The 23,977-nt window shown below is 43.4% G+C and overlaps 1 protein-coding gene across 1 annotated transcript in view; it reads right to left on the minus strand.

Annotated features, from left to right (window-relative positions):
• Nucleotides 1-276: 276 nt before the first annotated feature.
• The window catches only part of MYO18B (myosin XVIIIB), an 815,563-nt gene continuing 791,862 nt past the window's right edge, over nt 277-23,977 (minus strand). The window contains exons 44-45 of the mRNA XM_029619020.1: nt 2,862-4,045; nt 277-476 (exon numbers count right to left, since the gene is read on the minus strand). Coding sequence (XP_029474880.1) covers nt 463-476; nt 2,862-4,045 — 1,198 coding nt within the window. The 3' untranslated portion in view covers nt 277-462. The remainder of the gene's footprint in view (nt 477-2,861; nt 4,046-23,977) is intronic.

Consider the following 23,977-nt stretch of genomic DNA (forward strand, 5'->3'; position numbering starts at 1 on the left):
TAGATGCACTGAATGTTATCTGCTGTCAATATCCGTGTTTCTGCATTTACTAGGAGCCCAAATGTTTGACCACTGGATTGCAATGAATGAAAATTCCCATGCATTTTGCTCAATATGGTTTGAATCTTCAGCACTTCTGAGAATTCCACACACCGTGTAAATCAATGCCAGGTAACTCAGAAGCGGCACACCAAATGGTTACGTTAATGGTGCATGTAGAGTTTAGCTGACCATGTATGCTATTGTTAATTAGTTTGCAAGAGAAGAATGCACATGGAAGATGAAGCAAAAGTTTTATTTTATTATAAACCAAAAACATATCAAAACACAGCTTTTCTGGTAGAATTCTATCATTCGTTGCTGTGCTTTTGTCTGAAAACAAGTGAGTACTACGATGGGAAGATGCCCATGAAGTCACAATTCTTTCTTCAAACATTTCAAGTTTTAAGGAAGCTTGCATGATCATTTTGGGGAACCTATAAAGACAAAACATGGTTTGGTGAGGATGTTTCTTATCATGTCATTTATGCTGCAATAAATTTAATTGTTAATCAGAATAAACAAAAAACACCAATAATGTCTCTGTCAATTGCAACTTGACTTTTTGTGAAGATGCGTCTGGGATTTACTTTTTATACCATTCTTAACATAGATTATTGTTTGGCGTAATAGAATCTCTCAGACTAACTCTACCTAAATGACAAGGATGTAAAAAATGCAATGAGGCCATTTTTGGTTCATTCTGAATAAAATGAACCAGTCATGGCCTCCTATGAAAATACCAGAAAATCTTTGTGTACTTTTGTATTTGTTGCATTTATTAAAAATGGGTTTCCTGTGGCCCTCCATGTGCTCCCTTGCCCTGCCGAAATTGAACTTGGAGCCCAGGCTCTCCCTGGGCTCCTCCGGCCACTAAAATTAAAGGAAAACTGGGGCCTGGGCCCCTTCTAAATTATGCCAGGGCCGGGGCTGGGCAGCTCCCTCCCTGGTCTCCACTTGCCTTCTTTCCTCAAGATCCGTAAAGGCAAGAGCAAATCCTACCCACTCCTGCCTCGGCAGGCCAACCAGGTCGCATGGACGTGGTGCGTATTTAAATTCCCCATGCTAACTGGCCCACGGTTAAAGGGAAAGTTAGCACAAGGACTTTGTACCCTCAGATCTGCAAGTTCATTTTCAAAGGAAAGCTCCCCAGAACATACACTGAGAAATTTCCACCTGTTTTGCAGCAGCTATAAAGGACTTTACTTGAAAAGTACACACGGTTATTTAGAAAAGAAATCACTGTGCACACCTTTCCTCTCTCAACCTATCCACTTCTCCATTTCCTCGTGAGTAAGAGCACATGCACTGTGAATCAGTGTGCATACATTTACCTGCTCTGAGGGGGTCGATTTTCAAAAGGCATTTTCATAGAGATAAACACACTTTTACCTGCCTAAATGCTTTGAAAATTGCCTCTTTTCCACTCTATTTATTTATTTATTTATTTAACATTTTTATATACTGAGGTTCTGGTAACAATGTTACTAATCACTTCGGTTTACATATAACATTAGGATGACTAAAACAAATGAGTCTTACATAGAACAGGCGAGAGAACTTGGACAAAATTGAAATTAAAAATAAGGCAAAAATAGTACAACAAATAAATAACAACAATCTTATGGACAGGCAATAAGAAAGAATCAAATTGAGTATCTAGTATTTGAAACTTGTCTATATGGATATGCAATTGGTTCTAGTATTATTGAATAAAGTAGTATGACATGAACTTGTCCTGGAAGGGGGATATTGTGAAAATCAGAACCCATTGTTTTTAGAAATAAAGGTCCATAAATAAGTTAGTCCAACAAAAAAGGTCTCACCTACAGCTTGTTCGGTGACTTGTATTTCTATGTATCCACGTGGACTAACAGGGTAATCACATTACATTGTTTTTATAAATATAGATCAACACATTGTAGCTTGATAACTTTTTATTATTTAAAAAGAAAAGATATCCACAGCATAGGCCTTGGGGAGTGGAGGTTGGGTTATTTGGTCTGTATTTGTAATTGGTTTTATGTTGGGTTTCACTATGCATGTTAAATTTGTAAACCACTTTTATTATAAATTCTACTGGTTATGTGGTGTAAACAATTTTCAAATAGATATATTTTACCTTTATATTATCTACATATCTAAGTAGATTTACATGGCAACCACGATACTAAAATCAATGGAACTTGGTAACTCTGGAAGTCAGTGCCATGCCCCATAATGAATGTACAATCTAGAACTTTCCCAGGTCTCTTCCTGCTTGCCCCCTCCGCCCTTTGAACTCATTAGAAAGCTGTAGAAGGCAGAATATGGCTGATGGGCAGGTTCAGCAGGATGGTAGAGCACTGCTGGGGAGCTAACAATACTTCCCTCGGCAGGCACAAAGCACTAACCTGTGAAGAAAGGAAGCTTTTATTGAAAATTATGATCTTTTCTTTTGGGATGTATACAGCAACTGTACTTTAGAATCAGGTCTACACAGTGGCTGAGGGAGAGACCATTGTTAAACCAAAAAATGTCAACTCGCTTCAACCATTGTGGAGTGCTGTATTATTGTTTTTACCACCCCGTTTTATTGTAATTTCCACCTTTTGTTAAACTGTAAACCGATATGATGTGTATTTTAATGTCGGTATAAAAAAAAAAAAAAAAATAAATAAATAAATTTTTTCTCTGTCATGTTTCTTTTTTTGTTTTAGGTTTTAGTCATTCTCTGCCTTGCTGTGTCATTGTCAAGAAAGTATGGATTTATAAAATTACTTTACATTCTGCTTCAATTACGTTTTCATAATAGTAGTTATTTTGATTTACATTGTACTTACTGCTAGGTATCTTGCTTTGTTCCTCCTCTATTTTACGAAGGTATTTCATCATAATGCTGTTTACATCAGCTTCTTCCCCTCTTGCTTCAGATCTTATAGCTTCTTGATTGCCTCCAGTTGGCGATTTGGCAATACATCCCTCATCTTCCAGCCTTTGAACCCTAGGCCGACGCTTGACACTGTCAGCACTTTTAAAAGAAACCATTGAACCGGAGGAGGATGAAGAATCTGATAAATTTGCAAGATCTTCTCCAGAGCTTGGACTTTTCTTTAAAGTTGTCTTTATCCCAGAAGAAAACTGGAAATTGCCTTCTGAAGGCAGATCATCAAAATGAACACTCAGGGACCTGAGACCTTCACTTTTATCCCTGCCAGACTTGGGCAAGTTGGTTGCTGACTGACCTCTCCGAACTGCTGGAAGAAATTCATCAAAATTGTCATCAGTTTTCCTTTCATAATTTAGACTCATTACCTTCCAGTCTGGTGAGTTTCTTTCATTCCCATCTTCTAGGAGGGTAGAAAAATGTTTATTTTGAAATACCAGAGGCTCTTTTCCAACATCAGAATCACTAGCTTCTTCTATTGATGGCTCAAGGCACTTTCTCCTAGGTTTCAACCCTGTTGTTGGTGAGCTAATCTTTAGGCATGCACGGCTAGCAGTACTTTGAGGCTGAAGGAGTGATTCACAGGAACCAAACTTTGCCATTCTTGTAACTGCAGGTGAAAAGGTTGGATCTAAATTTTCAGATGGTATGCATCTAAGGCTAGATGAGCGCATTAGGCCTGGACTTAAGGAAGATCCAGTATTTTCTGGATGCTCTTGAATGCTAAGCCTTTTAGAAAAATCATCATCATTATCATCTTCTTTGAAGGTTCTACATCGTCTAAGGGAAGATGCACCAGTTGTTTGATAGATGGGTAATGGTGAGGTTTCTTCTATACCCAGTGTTACTTGTTCTTTCTCTGTTGCCCTTTTCCTCCTCACTTCTTCCAAAAATTCAGAAAGTGCAGATGAAGACCTTGACAATGTGTCTTCTGATGGAGATTTTCGCATTCCTGAGGTTGAGGCTCTGTCTGCTGGATTTTCCATAATCTTTCCCATTTGATTGCTAAAATCATTCTTGTCCCCAGTACTAACCAATGGTTTTCTCTGTCCTTGATCTTTTGTAGTGTCTTGGTTTGTCCTATGCAATAAAATAAATGCATTCCATTATGTTTTAAACAACATTAGTTATAGTCTGATTGAAAATCAATGAAAACATTTACTAAAAATCCCCTGTTCATCTTTTATAGACTATATAATGATTTTAGAATTTCAGTTGACCCATTTGACATCTTTCTTATCGACACCAAGTATGAATAATTTCCATTTTTTTCATAAAATACAATTTCTGTTCCTAATTAATCTGAACCCAATGCAATTGAATAGATTACAATAACCAAGGTAGATGACTTTTTAAAAAGTAATATGCCTCATAAATCTATCACACTAGACATGACTCAAAATACATTATTTTGGGTATTTTTCAGTTCACTTTAGTACATACGAGTCTTCCATTCTTATAGCATAGAGACTAAACCAACATATCACTTTCTGGAAAAACTTTTGTTTTATTGTCAGAGAACAGTAAACAATACAATAAACCATCCAAGATCATCAAAAGCACACAAAAGTGATTTGCTACAATCTCGAATAGGTAGTGATAGTATCAATTCTTTGAACATCTGAAATGTGTACTTTAATGGGGAAGGGGGGCTGTGGGGGCTGGTGGGAAGGGAGTAAGAAGAATTAGACGCTGTTTATATATTATTAATGACCAACAGATCACTTTTAAAAATCTGTCGTATACACATGTAAACCTTCAATTTGTTTTAATTATGTCAGTGCCTGATTTCTTTTGTCATGGTCTCCTTTAACAATTTGAAAAAATTACAATCGTTAATAAAACTACAGTGCAGGGACCAGGCAAAACTGTTATACCAGGGTGCACATTTGTACTTTGAAAAAGAAGTCAGTATTTGTCTTTCTGAAAATAACATTTTGGAATTGAAGCCAAAAATATAAAATAATAAATCTGTTGGGAATGTGTATGGAGACTGGCTGTAATGTACACTCATAGACCAGAAAGAAAAGTGAAAAGACCTGGGCTAGTTAACATTTACTTTTACAGAACAAAATACATTTTCTTTTCCAGCACAGGCACAATTTGGAAGGAGACCATGTGGTACACAAAGTTAGTTGTGAATACCCTTAACATTGGTTATTGCTGTTGATGGTTATAAGAAAACCCATTCAAAATTTAAAAAGCTGTATTCTGGGTACTGATTTTAACAGAAAGACAAACTGCACACCATATAGAAATTAATTTTTGATCAATGACTGCTTTTGTTGCCAGTTAGCATTGCTGGGATAAGTGTAATTCTTGCGCTAGAATTGATTGCGGTATACATGTTGGATTTCTTGCTATCTTAGGTACATAAGAACATAAGACATGCCATACTGAGTCAGACCAAGGGTCCATCAAGCCCAGTATCCTGTTTCCAACAGTGACCAATCCAAGTCACAAATACCTGGCAAGTACCCAAGCATTAGACAAATCACAAGCTACTATTGCTTATTAATTACCGTAATAGCAGTTTATTGATTTTTCCTCTAGGAACTTATCCAAACCTTTTTTAAACCCAGTTACACTAACTGGCAATGAATTCCAGAACTTAACTATGTGCTGAGTGAAAAAGAATTTTCTTCGATTTGTTTTAAATGAGCTACTTGCTAACTTCATGGAGTGTCCCCTGGTCTGAGAGAGTGAATAACCGATTTACATTAACTTTAATTTACATTAAAATCATGAAAGTCCTTTCATGATTTTGTAGACTTCTATCATATCCCCCCTCAATCATCTCTTCTCCAAACTGGACAGCCCTAACCTCTTTAGCCTTTCCTCATAGGGCAGCCGTTCCATGCCCCTTATCATTTTGGTTGCCCTTCTCTGCACTTTCTCCGGTGCAGCTAAATTCTTTTTGAGATGTGGTGACCAGAATTGCACACATTACTCAAGGTGCGGTCTCACCATCAAGCGATACAGAGGCATAATGACAACCTCTGTTTTATTTGCCATTCCCTTCCTAATAATTCCTAATATTCTGTTTGCTTTTTTGATCACCATAGCACACTGAGCTTAGATCTCTTTCCTGGGTGGTAACTCCTAAGATAGAACCTAACATTGTGTAACTACAGCATGGGTTATTTTGCCCTATATGCATCACTTTGCACTTGTCCACGTTAAATTTCATCTGCCATTTGGAAGCCCAATCTTCCAGTCTTGCAAGGTCCTCCTGCAATTCATCACAATCCACTTGAGATTTAACTACTCTACATAATTTTGTGTCATCTGCAAATTTGTTCATCTCACTCATCATTCCCCTTTCCAGATCACTTATAAATATATTAAAAAGCACCGGTCCAAGTACAGATCCCTGATACACTCCACTGTTTACCTTTTTCCACTGTAAAAACTGACCATTTAATCCTATTCTCTGTTTCCTGTTTTTTAACCAACTTGCAATCCACAAAAGGACACAGGAAGCGTAACTTTCAAACCATCTGCCGTACAGCATTTTTGCTCGAATTGGATGCACGGAGATTAATGCTAGCATTTCATAAATTGTGTGGTGGGAACCCCACAATTCATAAAATATTGCATAGCTCTGTTCCAAATGTGCATGTGAATATTTCCAATGCAAAAGAATACATACTTTATCTATGTAATAAACATACCCATATATATTTTATCTGCATGAAAAACATTTAACATATAGCATTATAAATGGAGGCAGGTATTTTATAAAGTATGTACATATACCATTTCCAAAATTCTTACGTTCATGTACGTGAAATTACCAGTTCCCCAATACTTCCGCCAGTTCATCAACCACATCTCCAGGTCACCTAGACCATCTAGCATTTTGCCCTGAACCTTCCCAGATCACCCAGACCTCCCATCCAAAGAATGCCTACAACGGACAAGTCCGATTTCCCTTGAGTGAGTCTATTAGCAGGTGTAAAAGTATATGAATAATTTCAGTAATGTATAAGCGTATGTCTCTTACAAAATTGTTACACTGCCCCGGAATGCCCCTTCTATGTGCTGATGAAATACAAATGGAAAATGGAAAACACACAGAAACGTTGATGTTTATAAAATAGCATATATGCAAGTGCATGCTAGTAGAGATGTGAATCGGAACCGGAATCGGTTCTAATTCTGGTTCCGATTCACATCGTGGTTTTTTTTTTGTCCGGCCCGATCAAGGTTTTGTTTATCGGCTGCGCTCGAGCCGATAAACAAAAAACCCACCCCGACCCTTTAAAACGAATCCCTTAGCTTCCCCCACCCTCCTGACCCCCCCAAAAAAACTTTTTACAGGTACCTGTGGTCCAGTGGGGGTCCCGGGAGTGATCTCCTGCTCTCGGGCCGTCGGCTGCCACTAATAAAAATGGCGCCGATGGCCTTTACCCTTACCATGTGACAGGGTATCTGTGCCATTGGCCGGCCCCTGTCACATGGTAGGAGCACTGGATGGCTCCCGCCCTCCCCCAAAACGATAAGAGAACCCCCATGAACAATTTTGTGGGGTTTTATCGTTTTGGGGGAGCCCCTGATTTCTGACGATTTTGAAAATATCGTACGATATTTTCAATCGTCCGAAGCCCGATTCACATCCCTACATGCTAGTTATGTGCATATATATACTATTTTTACACATGAAACTCCTTTGAAAATGTAGTCCAAAGAAGGCCTTGATGTGGTTTACTTAGATTTCAGAAAAGCTTTTGATACTGTCTCTTATAGGAGGTTCATAAATAATATGAACTGCCTGGGATTGAGTCCCAAGGTGGTGGAATGGATTACAAACTGGTTGACTGACAGATGACAGTTTGGGTTGCCAACTGGCTCCAGTTTTTTAGGACAGGTTGATCCAGTCCTGGATTTACTCCCCTGCATGCAGGTACTTATACTCTTGATTTTCTTAGTGAAGGCAATAGGGAAATCAGAATAAGTCCCAGCATGCAAGGGGTAAAACCAGGACTGGATCAACATGTCCTGAAAATCTGGAGCCAGTTGGAAACCTTAATGCAGAGTGGTAAATGGAAACTTGGTAAATGGAAACACACTTAGTGATTAACTAAGTGCCACAGGGATCAGTTCTGGGGCCGATTCTGTTTTTTTGTGAGTGATATTGCGGAGGGATTAGAAGGAAATGTTTGTCTTTTTGTGGAGGATACTAAGATCTGCAACAGAGTGGACACCCCTGTAGGAATAAAGAGAATAAGAAGGGATCTAAGAAAGTCTGAGGAGTGTTTGAAGGTTTGGCAGCTGGGATTCGGTGCCAAGAAGTGCAGAGTCATGCATGTGGGGTGCAGAAATCGAGAGGAGCTGCACATGATAAAGGGCAAGAGACTGCTGTACATGGCCCAGAAGAGAGACCTTGGGATAATAATGTCTGATGATCTGAAGGTAGCAAAGTAGGGGGACAAGGCTGTAACTAGGCCAGCGAGATGCTGCGGTGCATAGAGAGGCATAACCAACACAAGAAAAAGAGGTTATATGGCCCATGTGATGCCTGTCCTGTATGACATAGTGAGGGCAAAGGTAGCGCCGGCGCCATTTTGAATATTGGCAATACGGCCCGCGTGCAGGAGGTCGCTCCCGGACCCCCGCTGGACTTTTGGCAAGTCTTGTGGGGGTCAGGAGCCCCCCCCAAGCTGGCCAAAAGTCCCTGGGGGTCCAGCGGGGGTCCGGGTGCGATCTCCAGCAATCGTGACATCGGGTGCCAGGAACCAAAATGGCGCCGGCGCTACCTTTGCCCTGTCACATGGTAAGGGCAAAGGGCCACCGGCGCCATTTCTATTAACGCAGCCGTGGCCCGAGAGCGGGAGATCGCGCCGGGACCCCCCCACTGGACCCCAGGTAATTTAAAACATTTGGGGGGGGTTTGGGAGGGTGGGGGATTTGTTTTAAAGGGTCGGGGTGGGTTTTAGGGTTGTTTTGGTGTGCCGGTTTTCCCGCCCTCCCCCCTCCCCCGATTTACGATTTTTTGACGATAAATCGGGGGAATTGCTATTGTATCGCGGCTCTAACGATTTTTGACGATTTAAAATGTATCTGACGATTGTTTTAAATCGTCAAAAAACGATTCACATCCCTAATCACCAGAACTAATCTGCTTCGAAAAATAGAAAAAGTTTGATACTAGGAATGTTATCATCATTATATGCTAATACTTCTTTAAGAAATTTCTTAAACCTGTCAAAAGCAGATAGCAAATGTGTATGAGGAAAATTAAGCAATCACAGATTTTTTGATCTCATTAAATTTTCAAAATTTTCAGTCTCACTATGTAATACCAAACTATCTTTAATATGCATATTTTCAACATTCTGCAATAATTGAACGTTAGACATCAATGTGCTTACATATGTTTCTAATTCAGAAATTTTCTTACTCTGTTCTTCAATAGAGGATCTATTAGGATTCACTAAGGAAGAAAGATGTGCATTAACTTGAGAGACATTAGAGTCCAATTTAGCTAACATTCTCCACAAGTCAGTGAGTGTAACATTGGAAGGTTCTTCACAAATTGTTGATACCATCCAGTATCAGATGAAAAAACACCTTCACTGACTAATATGTTGATTTGATGAAATAAAATCTGGGTTTGAAGAGCTGGTAATCGACTCACTTTCAATCCAAATGAAGTCAAAGGGTTTCTTACCACAGAGCCTTCACTGGATAATAATCCAATAGGTTGTAGAGGAGGAAGACCATTGCCTGGACTCAATGAGGCAGTAGAAGTGCCTCCCATTCAGTCACTAACTGGCATAGCATTTACCTTATTCAGATGAATGTCCATAGGGCCTTGGCTAGGTTAAGAGGTGGGCAAAGAAGTAACAATATTTGCTTTCCTTTTCTTCCCCATTTAGATCACACAAAGCTAAAGGGAAGAGTGTCCAGGCGAACCAGGTGAAGCCAGTAGAGATGTGAATCGTGTGCTCGATCGTCTTAATGATCGATTTTGGCTGGGGGGGGGAGGGAATCGGATTGTCGCGGTTTGTTTTTTTGTTTTTTTTTAAATCGTGTAAATCGTAAATCGGGGGAGGGCGGGAAAACCGGCACACTAAAACAACCCTAAAACCCACCCCAACCCTTTAAAATAATCCCCCCCCCCCCAAATGTCTTAAATTACCTGGGGTCCAGGGGGGGGGTCCCGCTGTGATCTTCCACTCTCGGGCCACGGGTGCGTTAATAGAAATGGCGCCGGCACTACCTTTGCCCTGTCATATGACAGGGCAAAGGTAGCGCCGGCGCCATTTTGGTTCCTGTTCCCCGACGTCACGAGCGCAGGAGATCGCTCCCGGATCCCCGCTGGACCCCCAGGGACTTTTGGCCAGCTTGGGGGGGCCTCCTGACCCCCACAAGACTTGCCAAAAGTCCAGCGGGGGTCCGGAAGCGACCTCCTGCACTCGAATCGTATTTGCTGTATTGCAAAATGGCCATATGGCCGGCGCCATTTTGTATTGCAAAATGGCGCCGGCCGTATGGCCATATTTCTATTAACGCACCCGTGGCCCGAGAGTGGAAGATCACAGCGGGACCCCCCCACTGGACCCCAGGTAATTTGACATTTGGGGGGGGGGGATTATTTTAAAGGGTTGGGGTGGGTTTTAGGGTTGTTTTAGTGTGCCGGTATTCCTGCCCTCCCCCTTCCCCCGATTTACGATTTTTGACGATAAATCGGGGGAATTCCTATTGTATATTGCCTCTAACGATTTTTGACGATTTAAAATATATTGGACGATATTTTAAATCGTCAAAAAATGATTCACATCCCTAGAAACCAGACGAAGATGGACAAAGCCGCATGTCCCTTCAGCGCGTGTGGTTTAGGCAGTCCGCTGCTGAGCCAGGAGATTTAAAGTCCAAAAGACACGCCTTGATGACGTACACAGCAGCACACTGGTCAGGCGATGGTGTACCTGATAGAGGTCCCCTGTAATGGTTTGTGGGTTTGTGGACCCTTGGCCCGAGGTGAGAGTTGTTACCACCTGTGGGGAGGAGCCCCACAGGTCCACACCGTCTGGAGGTGAGGTCAAGCACAGTGGGAGCTCTGGGTGAGAATCTGTTGAGATGTCCTGAGAAGGGGAGTAAAGACACAGCAAGGAGGGATCCCCACAGTAAGCAGGCAGGCTGGAGATCAGTACCTGGGCAGAGACCTCCGAAGGGGTTTGCGCTAGGCAGACCCGAGGAGTAGGAAGCGCAAGGCAGGATGTGCAGGAAGTATCCTGTAGAGGCAACCCTGAGGGGCAGAGCTGCATGGCGAGGGAGGTACTGATGTGTTGATGTAGGCTAACCTGAGGAGCAGGAAAGCCCGAGTCAGGTCTCCAGGTGATGACGCAGTCAAGCCTGAGGAGCGGGAGGTACTGGCAGTCACCAGTGGTTGAGCAAGGATACTGCCCCGAGGAGCGAGGAAGCACTGACAGTCCCAAGTGTAGAACGTAGGCACTACCCCGCGGAGCGGGGAAGTACTGACAATCTCTAGTGTAGTATGTAGGCACTACCCTGAGGAGCAGGGAAGCACGGAGATAGAACTCCCAAGTGGTGAAGGCGTTCCCAGAGACAGCCCCAAGGAGCGGGGAGCTGAGGACTTCTGGAAAGTGCAGGGCCAGCCTGAGGAGCGGGGGAAGCCGGGAGACCAGGTCTCCGTAGAGAGTGCACGCTGGCCCCCGAGTGGGTACCAGCCAGGGTCCAGAGTCCAAGTAGGGTCCAGTAACGTCACCACAGTTCCAACGGAGACAGGAGCTCATAGAGTAGCGATAGAACTCGTTGCCAGGTCAGCTAGCTGGGGGCAAAGGCGGAGTTTAAGAACCCTGATCCAATGACATCATCAATCAGGGACGCCCCCAAGGTTCCCGCCGTAGTAGCTTCAAAAGAGGGCCCAGTGGTGCGCGTGCATGCCTAGGAAGGCCCAGAGTCGGTGTGGGTGAGAGAGGGAGAACTGGCTCAGGAGAAAAAAAAACTTGCTGTTTCAGCTCAAGGTAGCCGGGGCTTGGTGATTGCACAACCCGACAGAGAACTTTGTTAGCTGAGCCTCCAGTGACGTCAGAGGGCGGACCTGGAGTGAAACAGGAAGCCCTACAAGACCAGGGCTTTTGCAGCGAACCCTGAGAGAGAGGGAGAACTGGCTCAGGAGAAAAAAAAACTTGCTGTTTCAGCTCAAGGTACCCGGGGCTTGGTGATTGCACAACCCGACGGAGAACTTTGTCAGCTGAGCCTCCAGTGACGTCAGAGGGCGGACCCGGAGTGAAACAGGAAGCCCTATAAGACCGGGATTCTTGCGACGCGTAGCAGTCGCCGACGCGTCGCAAAGCCGCGCACGCACAAGGGGCGTGCGCTTACAGGCTTTGCCTGGCTTCGCCTGGTCTTGCCTGGATTGCCTGGAGGCTAATCCATCTAGAAACGGTATTATTTACTTAAACTCTAATTACAAATATAATTCTAAGTTGATCTCCTTACCTACCTCCCTAGAACAGCTTGCATATATATCAAATGTTTACATAGGGAAGTTAAGAGTGATTTATTAATATTGTTTTCTCCTCTTTTAGATGCCTCCAAAAAGAAAGGGAAGGGTGAGGGTATTTCCACCCCTCCCCTTACCCTCTCCGATTCAATCGGAAATCACTCAATTTTTAACTTCGTCTGCTTTTTTAAGGGAGGGAAACGAAGAATCTGGTGCGCTGGAAAGTCGGGGAGGACTTTCCATGCCGACAGAGGAGGCCTCCCTCAGTCCTCATGTAGGACTACCACCTGCACAAAGAAATGGGGAAGGGAGTGTAGGACAATCCCCTGATCAGAATACCTCTCCCTCTTTAGAAGCGGGTTTAGTTAGTACCCGCATAGAAGGGTTGGAGTATCAGGAAGCGATAGGTATACAAGGGGCGGAAGGAGGGATAATGTCAACATACCCTCCCAAAGATGGAACACAGCTAAGTAAGGGAACCCCCCCTACCTCCTCCACTCCCTTAATACGACCTGCAGTTGTTACTTTAGAAAATCTTTGGGAAATGATTGCTGGAGTATCAGAAAAAATTAACGGGCTAGAAAATAAAGTGGATGGGATTACTGTTGGAAATCAAAAAGAGTTATATTTAGTAAATAAACAGCTTAAAGATACATCTGAACGTTTAAAAAAGCTAGAATTGAATGAAAAGAAGCACCAGGAATTTCAATTGGTGGTGGCTAAGGATGGTAATAATGTTTCTCATAGGTTGGAAAATCTGGAAAATAATGCAAAAAGGTTAAACCTAAGATTTTTAAATTTTCCAAGAATAATTGATGAAAGTCCATTAATTTCACTTAAAAAGTTTCTAATAGAAACTCTGGGTGTCGAAGATCATTCATTCACTATAATAAATTGTTATTTTCTCCCTAAATCAAGAAATAGAGTTCAACAGGGTTCAGATCAGCTTTTTCAAGGGGATTTAACAAATTTCTTGCAAGATTCAAATGCTCAAGTAATAGATTGGGGAACTTTGCTGGCAATATTTTCTTCAACAAATGATATTAGTGCAATTATGAGAAAATATTTCAGCAGATACCCCATAAATTTTCAAGGAAAAATTGTAAAGATATTCCCAGATTTATCCGCATCCACTCAGTTAAGGCGGAAAGCTTTTTTAGAATTCCGCAAAGATGTTATAACATTAGGTTTTACCTTTGCCCTGAAGTTTCCCTGTAAATGTATGATTAAAAAATTAGATGAATTATATATTTTTTTTACTCCAGATCATCTTAAAACTTTTGTTGATCAAAAAAAACTGACTACTTCATCCCCGCTACCTATTGTGTAATACTGAATGATATGCAGCTATGTATTGTTTTTCTAATATTGAAATGTATTTCCTAAATATCTCCCTAATCTGATATAATATGCAACCTCTTTTGTTGAATTGTATAGAAATTGAATTAGCACATTTCATATAAATGTTAAATAATTAGTTACCTACATTCCCCTTAAGGGGGTTTATTTAATTTCATTGTGCTAAATCAATTTGATTTGTAATTTTCTTTAAATTTCTGTAATGTGATTTATGGAAAAATTAATAAATAAATATTGAAAAAAAAAAAGAACCCTGATCCAATGACATCATCAATCAGGGACGCCCCCAAGGTTCCCGCCGTAGTAGCTTCAAAAGAGGGCCCAGTGGTGCGCGTGCATGCCTAGGAAGGCCCAGAGTCGGTGTGGGTGGCAGTGGCGTCCCAACCGCCACGAGGAATCATGAGAAACGCGGTGGCAGATTCTAGCGTGATGGCCACTTTGAATACCATCTTATTCTCTCTACTCCTTCCGGCATGTCCACTCTGTTGCAGATCTTAGTGTTGTCTGTAAATAGACAAATTGTATCTTCTATCCCTTCCGCAACATCGCTCACAAAGATTTTGAACTGAACTGGTCCCAACACTGAACCCTGTGGCTCTCTACTTAACATTATTCTCTCTCCAGAGAAGGTTTCATTTACCATCACATGATGTCTTCTATCCATCAACCAGTTTGTAATCCATGCCAGTACCTTGGCTCACTCCCAAGTGGAAGGGATAGAAGATAATAGGGATGTGCATTCGTTTTGAACGAATGCGCAATCCGCAACGTATAGGTCCCTATTCGTTGCATTTGTGGGGTTCAGAAATGTATGGCGAACCCCCACGAATGCAATGTATCATTAACAAATAAAACCCCCACCCCCCCCAAGACTTGCCAAAAGTCCCTAGTGGTCCAGCGGGGGTCCTGGAGCGATCTCCTGCACTCGGGCCATCGGCTGCCGGTATTCAAAATGGCACCGATAGCCTTTGCCCTTACTATGTCACAGGGGCTGCCGGTGCCATTGGTCGGCCCCTGTCACATGGTACGAGCAATGGACGGCCGGCACCATCTTGTGCTCCTACCATGTGACAGGGGCCGACCAATGGCACTGGTAGCTCCTGTGACATAGTAAGGGCAAAGGCTATCGGCGCCATTTTGAATTTACAGGTTGGTATGCACTAAGACGGTAATTTTTAGGCAGCCACGCGGGCACACATGTATGTGCATATGCCAGCTCTCTTGAATAGACGCAGCCATTTTATAACATTCACATGTATATTCATGCATGTTATAAAATCAGCTGTATGCACATACATGTGTGTGCAATTTTATATGGACACACGCATGTGCACGCAAATGCAGCCTGTACCGCGCAAGTGGGAGGAAATTTAGTAGATATGCATGCTGACATAATTACCAGTTTCCCCAGTTCACCCTGGTAACCCCCCTACCTAGATAGCCTCCCTTTTACCTTATTAGCCCTGACCCTTCAAACCCTACTGATGAGCCCAGACTTTTTTATTTTAAAACCTACAAGCTATCCACTGCTGAAGTAAAGTTACGCAGTAGGGACCCCGGCATGCGCTTGCATGCATACTTTATTTTATTTATTTAAAACATTTTCTATACCATCGTTTAGTAATGTACCATCACAACGGTTTACATTAGGCACGAAATATGTTTGGTTTCTAGATTATCCATAGTGTGCCAATATTTACGGTTACATAGATCAATAATATACTCTAAATGAGAAGTGGGATGAGGTTACCATTTATATGATTGTCAGGATAATCATATATGTGTATACTGTTTTCATTTAATATTTAATTATGATTAAAATAATAAAATAATTCGACTTTTTTTATATATATATAGGTGACTTTCAGCTGGATTTATTTGTTGTTGTTATTCAAAGCTCTCAATGTGAAATGCTTTTTTGAAAAGCCAAGTTTTTAGGCTTTTCTTGAAGAGTTTTAATTCTTTCACCCAGTCTTCAGGTTACAGACCCAGAATGCCCATGTCCCGCCCATGCTCTGCCCAGACTCCACCCACACCCCTCCCCTTTTTTTTACTTCCCAATTTGTGTGCGTAGCAGGAGATACGAGCATACTCGCACGCCTTTTAAAATCTGCGCAGTGAGCGCAACGTCTGTGCATATCTCCCGGCTTTGGCACGTGTAGGGCTTTTAAAATTGACCTTTAAGGTGGTAAGTTTAAAAGAAGTGTGTGGGCACCTATACTTGCCGCGCTGCAGCAACCAGTTTTAAACTGTGGAGTTATGCTTGTAAGTGTTGGCCCCGCCCCAAAATGCCCATGCCCTGCCCCGACTCCACCCCTTTCCTTTTTTTTTTACTCCTGCATGTGTATATAAGCACGTAGTTTCCAGTCTTTAAAATATGCGTTGCTTGCACACTACCCAGATACTGCCCCTAATTGTTATGTGTAATTGCTAACCGCCTTGGGAGCCTCTTTTGTGTGCATGCTAGGCCTCAAATGGTTTCACCTGACTAACATTAGCAACTGACCACTCACATTTTGTATGGTTAAATTTAACTGGATATTCTGCTCCTGGTTTAGCCACATTAAATGCGACCGAATATTTAGCTAACTGTACCTGATTATTTATAGCTGCACTTACCTACTTTATTTATCTGGGAGCTTTTTCCATGGAAAATAACCCGCAGAATGTAAACACGGCCCCAGGAACAGCTCCTCTTAACAGGGCTAAAAGTACGTAGGCTGTGAAACAATGTGCATACTTTTAACCACATCAAGGGAGGGACATTTTCAAAGGTATATCACTATTCAGCAGTGGAAATGGCTTTGAAAATTGCCCAGAAAAGTTTCAGAAACTCCGTCCTAAAGCTTCATATTGGTTGGCTCCAGTCAAAGGTACCAAGACCTGTAAAGGTTTTCAGTTTTCTCCAAGGCCGCATGAGGCTGTATTGATTTTTGCATCATTTGTCTAAAATGATTTGCAATCCTATTTCATATTAATGCACATTGCTTACTGCTGCAGCTCTGTCTGGCAGACTATTTGAAAGGCTGATCAAAACAAAATCAAGCACTGCTTTATTTTCCTCAAATACTGTCAGCTTCACTCTGTCTCCTGCTCCAGCTCAGTCTCACTAGGTCAAACACAGCAGTTCGTTCCATGTTATGTCTCTACCTCAGGTTCCCTTCATTCCTTCACTCCAGACTGAATACATTAAGCCTAATTTTTGCTGACACTCAATTTTGTTGATCTGCTGCAGTTTTTCAGGCCTTCTATGCTGAAGAAATTCAAAGTGACCATAATATTTTACTTGGGGTTCTAATTATTCTAAACAGTCATTTCAATTGTTACTCTTTCTCCACCTCACCCCCCCCCCCCCCAACTGCTGAATTTAATGTATTTAAATGCTGGCATGAAATGTCTCAAGGAACCTGGACATTTTTCTTCCACCTTTCTCCCTGAGATATAAACCAAATCTCTTATAAACAGAGTGACAGAGGAATTTGGGGGGAGAAATAACAGTCCCAGACATCATGTTTTACTGTAGACTAAAGATTTTTTTTTGATAAAATTATAAATTGTACATGCACACAGAAATTTGAACTTTTTGTGTTGTTTCTGTCTCAGGTTTTCTGAAGGACATTTGATAGAAAGGTACGAAAGAGACTTATAACCAAATCCAGGATAGACAGGGCTTCCCAAACCTGTCCTGAGGATTCCACGCCCAGTTCTCTTATGAATATGCATGAGAGAAATGTAACATAGTAATGACAGCAGAAAAGGACCAGATGGCTCATCTAGTCTGCCCAGAAAGCTTCTTATGGTAGTATCTGGCGCTATGCAGGATACCTCATGTTTCTGTCAAGGGTAGTAACTGCCGCTCCGGACAGTTACCCCCAAGCCTTATGATAAGGGTAGTAATATTTACAATCAATCAAAACCAAGCTACTGTCAAACCCATAAAAAAATTACTGCTAGCAACATTTTTACTTGCTGAGGAGCCTTCTTGATAATGCTGCTTGATGATCTTTGCTTTGGGACTTGGTCATAGATGCCATCCTGTTCTTTTTCCCTTATGTCTGCATGTCAGTACCCCAGGCCATAAAAGTCAGGGCCCATGTTGGTTGTTGTTTTGTTGTTTATATACAGTTCCACTTCCCCTCTCCCCCACCCCACCATCAAAGCGGGGAGCAATGTTGCAGTTGCCTCAAAAGCAACAAGGCTATTGATTGAGGGTAGTAATCCCCGTGCCTTCTGTTAAGGGTAGTAACTGCCACTCCATGCAGGTTACCCCTATGTACCCTCTTTTTCATTTCTGTCCTCTAGCCTTTAGGGATCCACAGTGTTTATCCCATGCCCCTTTGAATTTTTTGACTGTCAAGCAAATTCTACTAAGACTCCGAGAACACCGACTCTACGCCAAGCTATCCAAGTGCGAATTCCATAAAGACTCCGTGCCTTTTCTTGGCTACATTGTGTCTAAAGATGGCTTCCAGATGGATCCCCAAAAATTATAAAGTATCAAGAATTGGTCCCAACCTACCAGCCTGAAGGCCCTGAGATGATTTTTGGGGTTCACCAATTACTATAGAAGCTTTATAAAGAACTATTCTTCTTTAATGGTGCCCTTGCTATGACCCGGAAAGGGGCCAATGCTTCTAAATGGTCTGCGGAGGCCTTTTCCGCATTCAAAGATTTAAAGACTGCCTTTTCCATGGAACCATGCCTACGTCATCCGGACCCCAACAAGTCATTCATCGTAAAGGTCGACGCCTCTGACGTCGGTGTGGGGGCTGTTCTGAGCCAGACTGGAGATTCCAAGTCCTTATGTCCCTACTGTTTCTTCTCATGACGTTTCTCTCCAGCAGAGAAGAATTATGGGATCGGTGACAAAGAGCTCCTAGCTATTAAGTTGGCATTCAAGGAATGGCAGCCTTGGCTTGAAGGCGCTCAACATCAAATTACAGTGTTTATGGACCATAAGAATCTAGAGTATCTCCGCCATGCGCAACGTCTTAACCATAGACAAGATAGATGGTCCTTATTTTTCAACCGCTGTGACTTCTTGCTCAAATATCGCCCCGGAGACAAGAATAACAGAGCAGATGCCCTTTCACGCTCCTTTCTCTCGGAGGATATTCCGGAAAAGCCGCAGCACATAATCGACCCGAAGAAAGTCGTCTTAGCGGCTACTCATTCTGTGCCCGCTGGTAAAACCATCGTGCCAAAGCATCTCAGAAAGAAAGTGCTCCATTGGGCGCACGATTCCAAGCTGGCTGGCTATCCTGGTCAACGCCGTACCCTGCTGACGTTATAGAAGTATTATTGGTAGCCAACTATCAAGGAAGATACACTCTCCTATGTGGCATCTTGTACCAACTGTGTCAAGCACAAACCTACTTCTGGCCAACCGTGGGGATTGCTGCAACCGCTTCCAGCTCCGGAACAGCCCTGGATGCATATCGCTACTGATTTTGTAGTTGATCTACCTCTTTCTGGAGGTATGAATACCATCTGGGTCACAGTCGACCACTTCAGCAAGATGGCCCACTTCGTGGCACTACCTGGCTTACCCTCAGCCTTGGAACTTGCGAAACTCTTCATAGTCTATATCTTTCACCTCCACGGCCTACCGAAGCACATAGTCTCGGATCGAGGATCACAGTTCACGGCAAGATTCTGGAAGGCCCTGTGCAAACTTTTCGAAATCTCTCTAGATTATATATCTGCCTTTCATCCTCAATCTAATGGCCAAACAGAACGGATGAATAGGACCCTGAAACAGTTTATTCGGACCTATGTGAGTTGCCGTCAGAATAACTGGGCCGAACTGTTACCATGGGCTAAATTCGCCATTAATTCTCATCCAGCAACATTAACTGGATCAACACCATTTGAATTGGTATATGGACGTTCTCCATCACCGCCACTTCCACTGAAGCTCTCAGTGATGTCCCCAGCAGCTCAATCCAGTGCTGAAGAAATCCATCAATTATGGACTCAGACGAAAGCAATGCTACTCAAAGCAAGTGATCGAGCCAAATGGTTTTATGATGCTCATCATTCCAAAGCACCAGTCTTTCAACCTGGTGACAAAGTCTGGCTATCCACTAAGCACCTTAGTCTGAAGTTACCCTCCTCTCGATTTGCTCCTCGCTACATTGGACCATTTTCAATCCTCCGAAGTCTTGGCAATGTTACCTACAGTCTGAGGTTACCTCCTGGATTGAACATCCATAACGCCTTTCATGTTTCACTTCTGAAACTACTCATCATCAGTGAATTCTCTTCCAAATCTCAGGAACCATCTCCTATCAATGCAGAAGATGACCTACAATACAAGGTCGAAGCCATTCTTGATGTCCGCAAATGAGGCAAAACCTGGGAGTACCTTCTCTCCTGGGAAGGTTTCAGCCACGAAGAAAATTCTTGGGAGCCTCTGGCTAATATCCTTGACAAACAGATGCTCCATCAGTTTCATCTCTCGCATCCTTGGAAACCAAAACCTGGTACCCGCAGAGGAGATCACCCTTTGAAGGGGGGTACTGTTGCAACCATCCCTTCCCGACGGCTTCACTCCGCCTACCTTTCTTTCTTTGCACCTCCTCTCGCCATGGATGGATGCCTGGCTGCCGCGGCGTCTGCCTGCCGTCCTCTCCGGCATCCCCAGACCGGCTTGGGCACTGCCTCCTACCATGCTCTGCTGGTACCTTAGGGCATGCGAGCCTCGTGGCCCTCACTCTTATTTCCTACTTGGCGCAAACCTAAGGGACGTCCCCCTGTGATGACATCATGCTGCCCGGATATTTAAAGCCTACGATGTTTGCTAGCCTTTGAGTTAGCAAGGGGGAATCTTATGGACGGGATTCGCTCTCCATACCCAGCTGCTCTGCCTCTCCAATCTTCCATTGGACTCTTAACGCTAACGGGGTACCAGCTCCTCGGGGGCTTCACTTGCTTTTCAGGTCGCTATCAGGAAAACGGTACTCGCTCCTCGAGGGCCCATGTTCCTTGACTCGCTGCCTGCTCCTATCTTCTCTTCTGCCTGGAAGGATTCGCTATGTTCAACACCAGTGAGTACTACCATCTTCACCTCAGAGCTTTTCCCTGGAATCAGGTACATGCTCCTCGAGGGCCTGCCTCCGTTCCAGCCCTAGTGCCATTTCCTACATGGAACCGCTGTATGAGTACATTACCTTCAAGGCTCTCAGCTCTCAGGGATGAGGTACTCGCTCCTCGAGGGCCTGCTTTCCCTATACTGGGGTCCTCCATACTGGGGCTTTGTGCTTATTCCACTGTACTCATTATTCTCAGTTCTTTCCACTACAGCAATGCTACCGGAGGAGTCGCTGTTCCAGCACCTGAGGGATACTAGCCCAGCCGGGCTACTTCTGCTGCTCACTACTGCCATCTCTGGTGGCTTCACCACATTGTCTAATAAAAGATCAATCTCTGTGTTTGTGTGTCCTAAGCTGAGCCTGACCTGTGGCCCCTCACGGGACTCCCCCCCCCCCGTGGACGTGGTCAGCTGCCACAGTGTCCAAGGGTCCACCCAAACCTCACTAATTATAACAGCGGGTGAGCTGCCAATTTCATTGGCCACCTCCTGCCACCCCTGCTCTCTAGTTTAAATGCCTGATCATGTATGATATTAATTTCTCACTTAGTATCCTCTTTCCTGAAACAGAGAAATGTAGGCCATCCCTACCATAAAATCTTTTATTGATCTATACACAGCCCCAGCCTCCAATGTATTCAAAACCACTCTCTGTGCACCAAATTTTGAGCCAGGAATTGAAATTATCTACATGGCACAGCCTTTCCTTTGTCATGAACAAGTGATACGTCTGAAAAAGCAATAATCTTTACCATGTGTCTAATCTTCTTCCCTAGATTTTGGAAGTCGTTTTGTACTTTCTGGATACCATTTCTAGCGATGTCATTGGTCCCCAGATGGATGATAACATTGAAAACAGAGTCCCTACTTTCTTCCACAATTGCTTTGATTATCATCTGGTTGGTATTTCTACTGGCTGAGGATCCTGGAAGGCATTTAACTATTATGTCCCCTAAAGTGAGTTCCCAAAACGGTTCCTTTGATGACTTGTCTCCTAGTATAAGAAGCTTTCTTTTGACATTTGATCCTTTTGGAGAGTTTCTGGGTGTGTTGGGTGACTAATTCCCTTTATGACATCATATTCTATTTCTGGGGCTTCTTCATTATCCAATGCAGAAAATTATTTTATATATGTGTAACAGTGGGGGGAGAGAGGCCTTATTCTGCCAGAGCCCACTGTTATCTAATTATTCTAGAATTTCTGAATCCTGGATGTTTGATTTCTGTGTGGGAGTGGGAGCAGATAAACAGAATGCTTCAAAGGTGTCTCACAGGTCTTGTTCTACCAGAATCCACTGTAAATCATTTATGCCTGGGTTTTTGACTCCTCTGTGGGGAGAGATATTCTTGATGCTGCAAGGAAGGGGAGGATTTTTGAAACATGGATAATTTCTCTTTCAGGTGAATTAGTTTCTTTTTCATGGTAGACAGCTGAAAGCAAATGTGCATACATAGGAGATCCAGTCTATGCAAATTTATGTCATGCATATACATTGTGAATGTCCTAAAAAGTCCAACTGGCTGTGGGGGTCACCAGGACAGATTTGGGATGTTCTGAACAAAATAAAGTCCATATAAGGAGTGTAATAGATGGGGAAGGGGGAGGGGTTTGTAGCATTATTTTCATTGGTCTAAAGGGAGAGCGTCACTGGAGAGCCCAAGGACTGGATATGCTGTTGTTTACTTGAAATTCCCTATTCTAAACCATTTTTACCATATGTTCAGTTTGAAAGCTTTCCTTCAAGGTCACATTAGTTATGCTAAGGCATCCATTATATACAAGCTGCTGCATGTCATACTTTCTAATATATTTCTGTTTTCAGGTAAGCCATACTTTCACCAACTATTTTCCAGCTGCATTTTCTTCAAGAGAGCACAGTTTCTAAGCTGGCAAAGACACACTTCTTGCATTCAAGAACAACCAAGATGTAGAAATTATATTCTAAATAAATTACAGCCAAAAATACTTTATGCAACCCTTGTTGTTGCGGTCCCGGGCCGTGCCCCGGTCCCTCCACCTACCTCGGGGACGGCCTGGGCCGTTTCGAGGCCTCCTCGGGCCTGCAGGACTTCCAGCGCGTCTCTCCCTCCTTGGGAGAGATGCTGACGATCCGCCGCGTCTAGCCCCGCCCCCTATATGCGCACGCGAGGAGGAGTCCCTCTTAAAGGGGCCAGCGCGGGAAAACCTTAGCCCTGCCTTGGATGACGTCAAACGCCATCAGGGTATTTAAACCCTGCATCTGGACTCCTTCAGTGCCTTGTAACGAGGTTCACTCAGTCCCTGAGTCTTTAGTTGTAGCGTTGATCTTGGATCGTGTCTTCTGGCTTCTGGCTTCTGACCTGGCTTCGCTCCTGGATGCCAACTTTGGGCTCCTTCCACCACCTCAGGTATCCAGTACTAGCTGGCCCAGAGGATTCTCCTAAGTCCCAGCGGTTCGGGCTCTCACGAGCTCCTCCTGGGGGAGCCGCGGGCTTCTGAGGGTGAAGACTCTTCCAGCCTCCTGGGCCCAGCCGTCCTCTTCGTCCACCTTTCCGGACCCAGCCTGAATCCTTGGTTGCATAGGGTCCCGCCTAAGTCCAAGAGGCCCGGGTTCCTACGGGATCCTCCTGGGGGGACCTTGGGCTTCCTGTGGTGAAGTCTTCTCCTGAGTCTCTTCAGCATCGCCTCCCGGCTGTGATGCTTCCTGTGGTTCCCACAGTACTCCATCCACCTCCTCAGTCGGCCCAAGGGTCCACGACCGTAACACTTGTTACATAAAACAGATTTTGTTGGTGGGGAGAAACAGCCTAGTGGTTAGAGCTACAGGGGGGAAGCCAGGGTTCACATCCAGATGTTGCTCCTTGTAACCTTAGACGTCACATCGCCCTCTCTACTGCCTCATGTACAATCTTTAGGGGACAGGAAATATCTACAATACCTGAATGTAACTCACCTTCAGCTACCAATGAAAAGGCTTAAATAAAATGTGTTCTGCACTGCTGCTAAGGAGGAAATATTTTTGCTGTCTGCTCTGCTGCTTCAGTGGCATGACGCTGCTATGTTCTTCTTGCTGTAATAACTGTCATTATACTTGTATGAGGAGTA

The sequence above is a fragment of the Rhinatrema bivittatum genome, chromosome 11, assembly GCF_901001135.1.
Source record: "Rhinatrema bivittatum chromosome 11, aRhiBiv1.1, whole genome shotgun sequence".
NCBI classification, from domain to species: Eukaryota; Metazoa; Chordata; class Amphibia; order Gymnophiona; family Rhinatrematidae; genus Rhinatrema; species Rhinatrema bivittatum.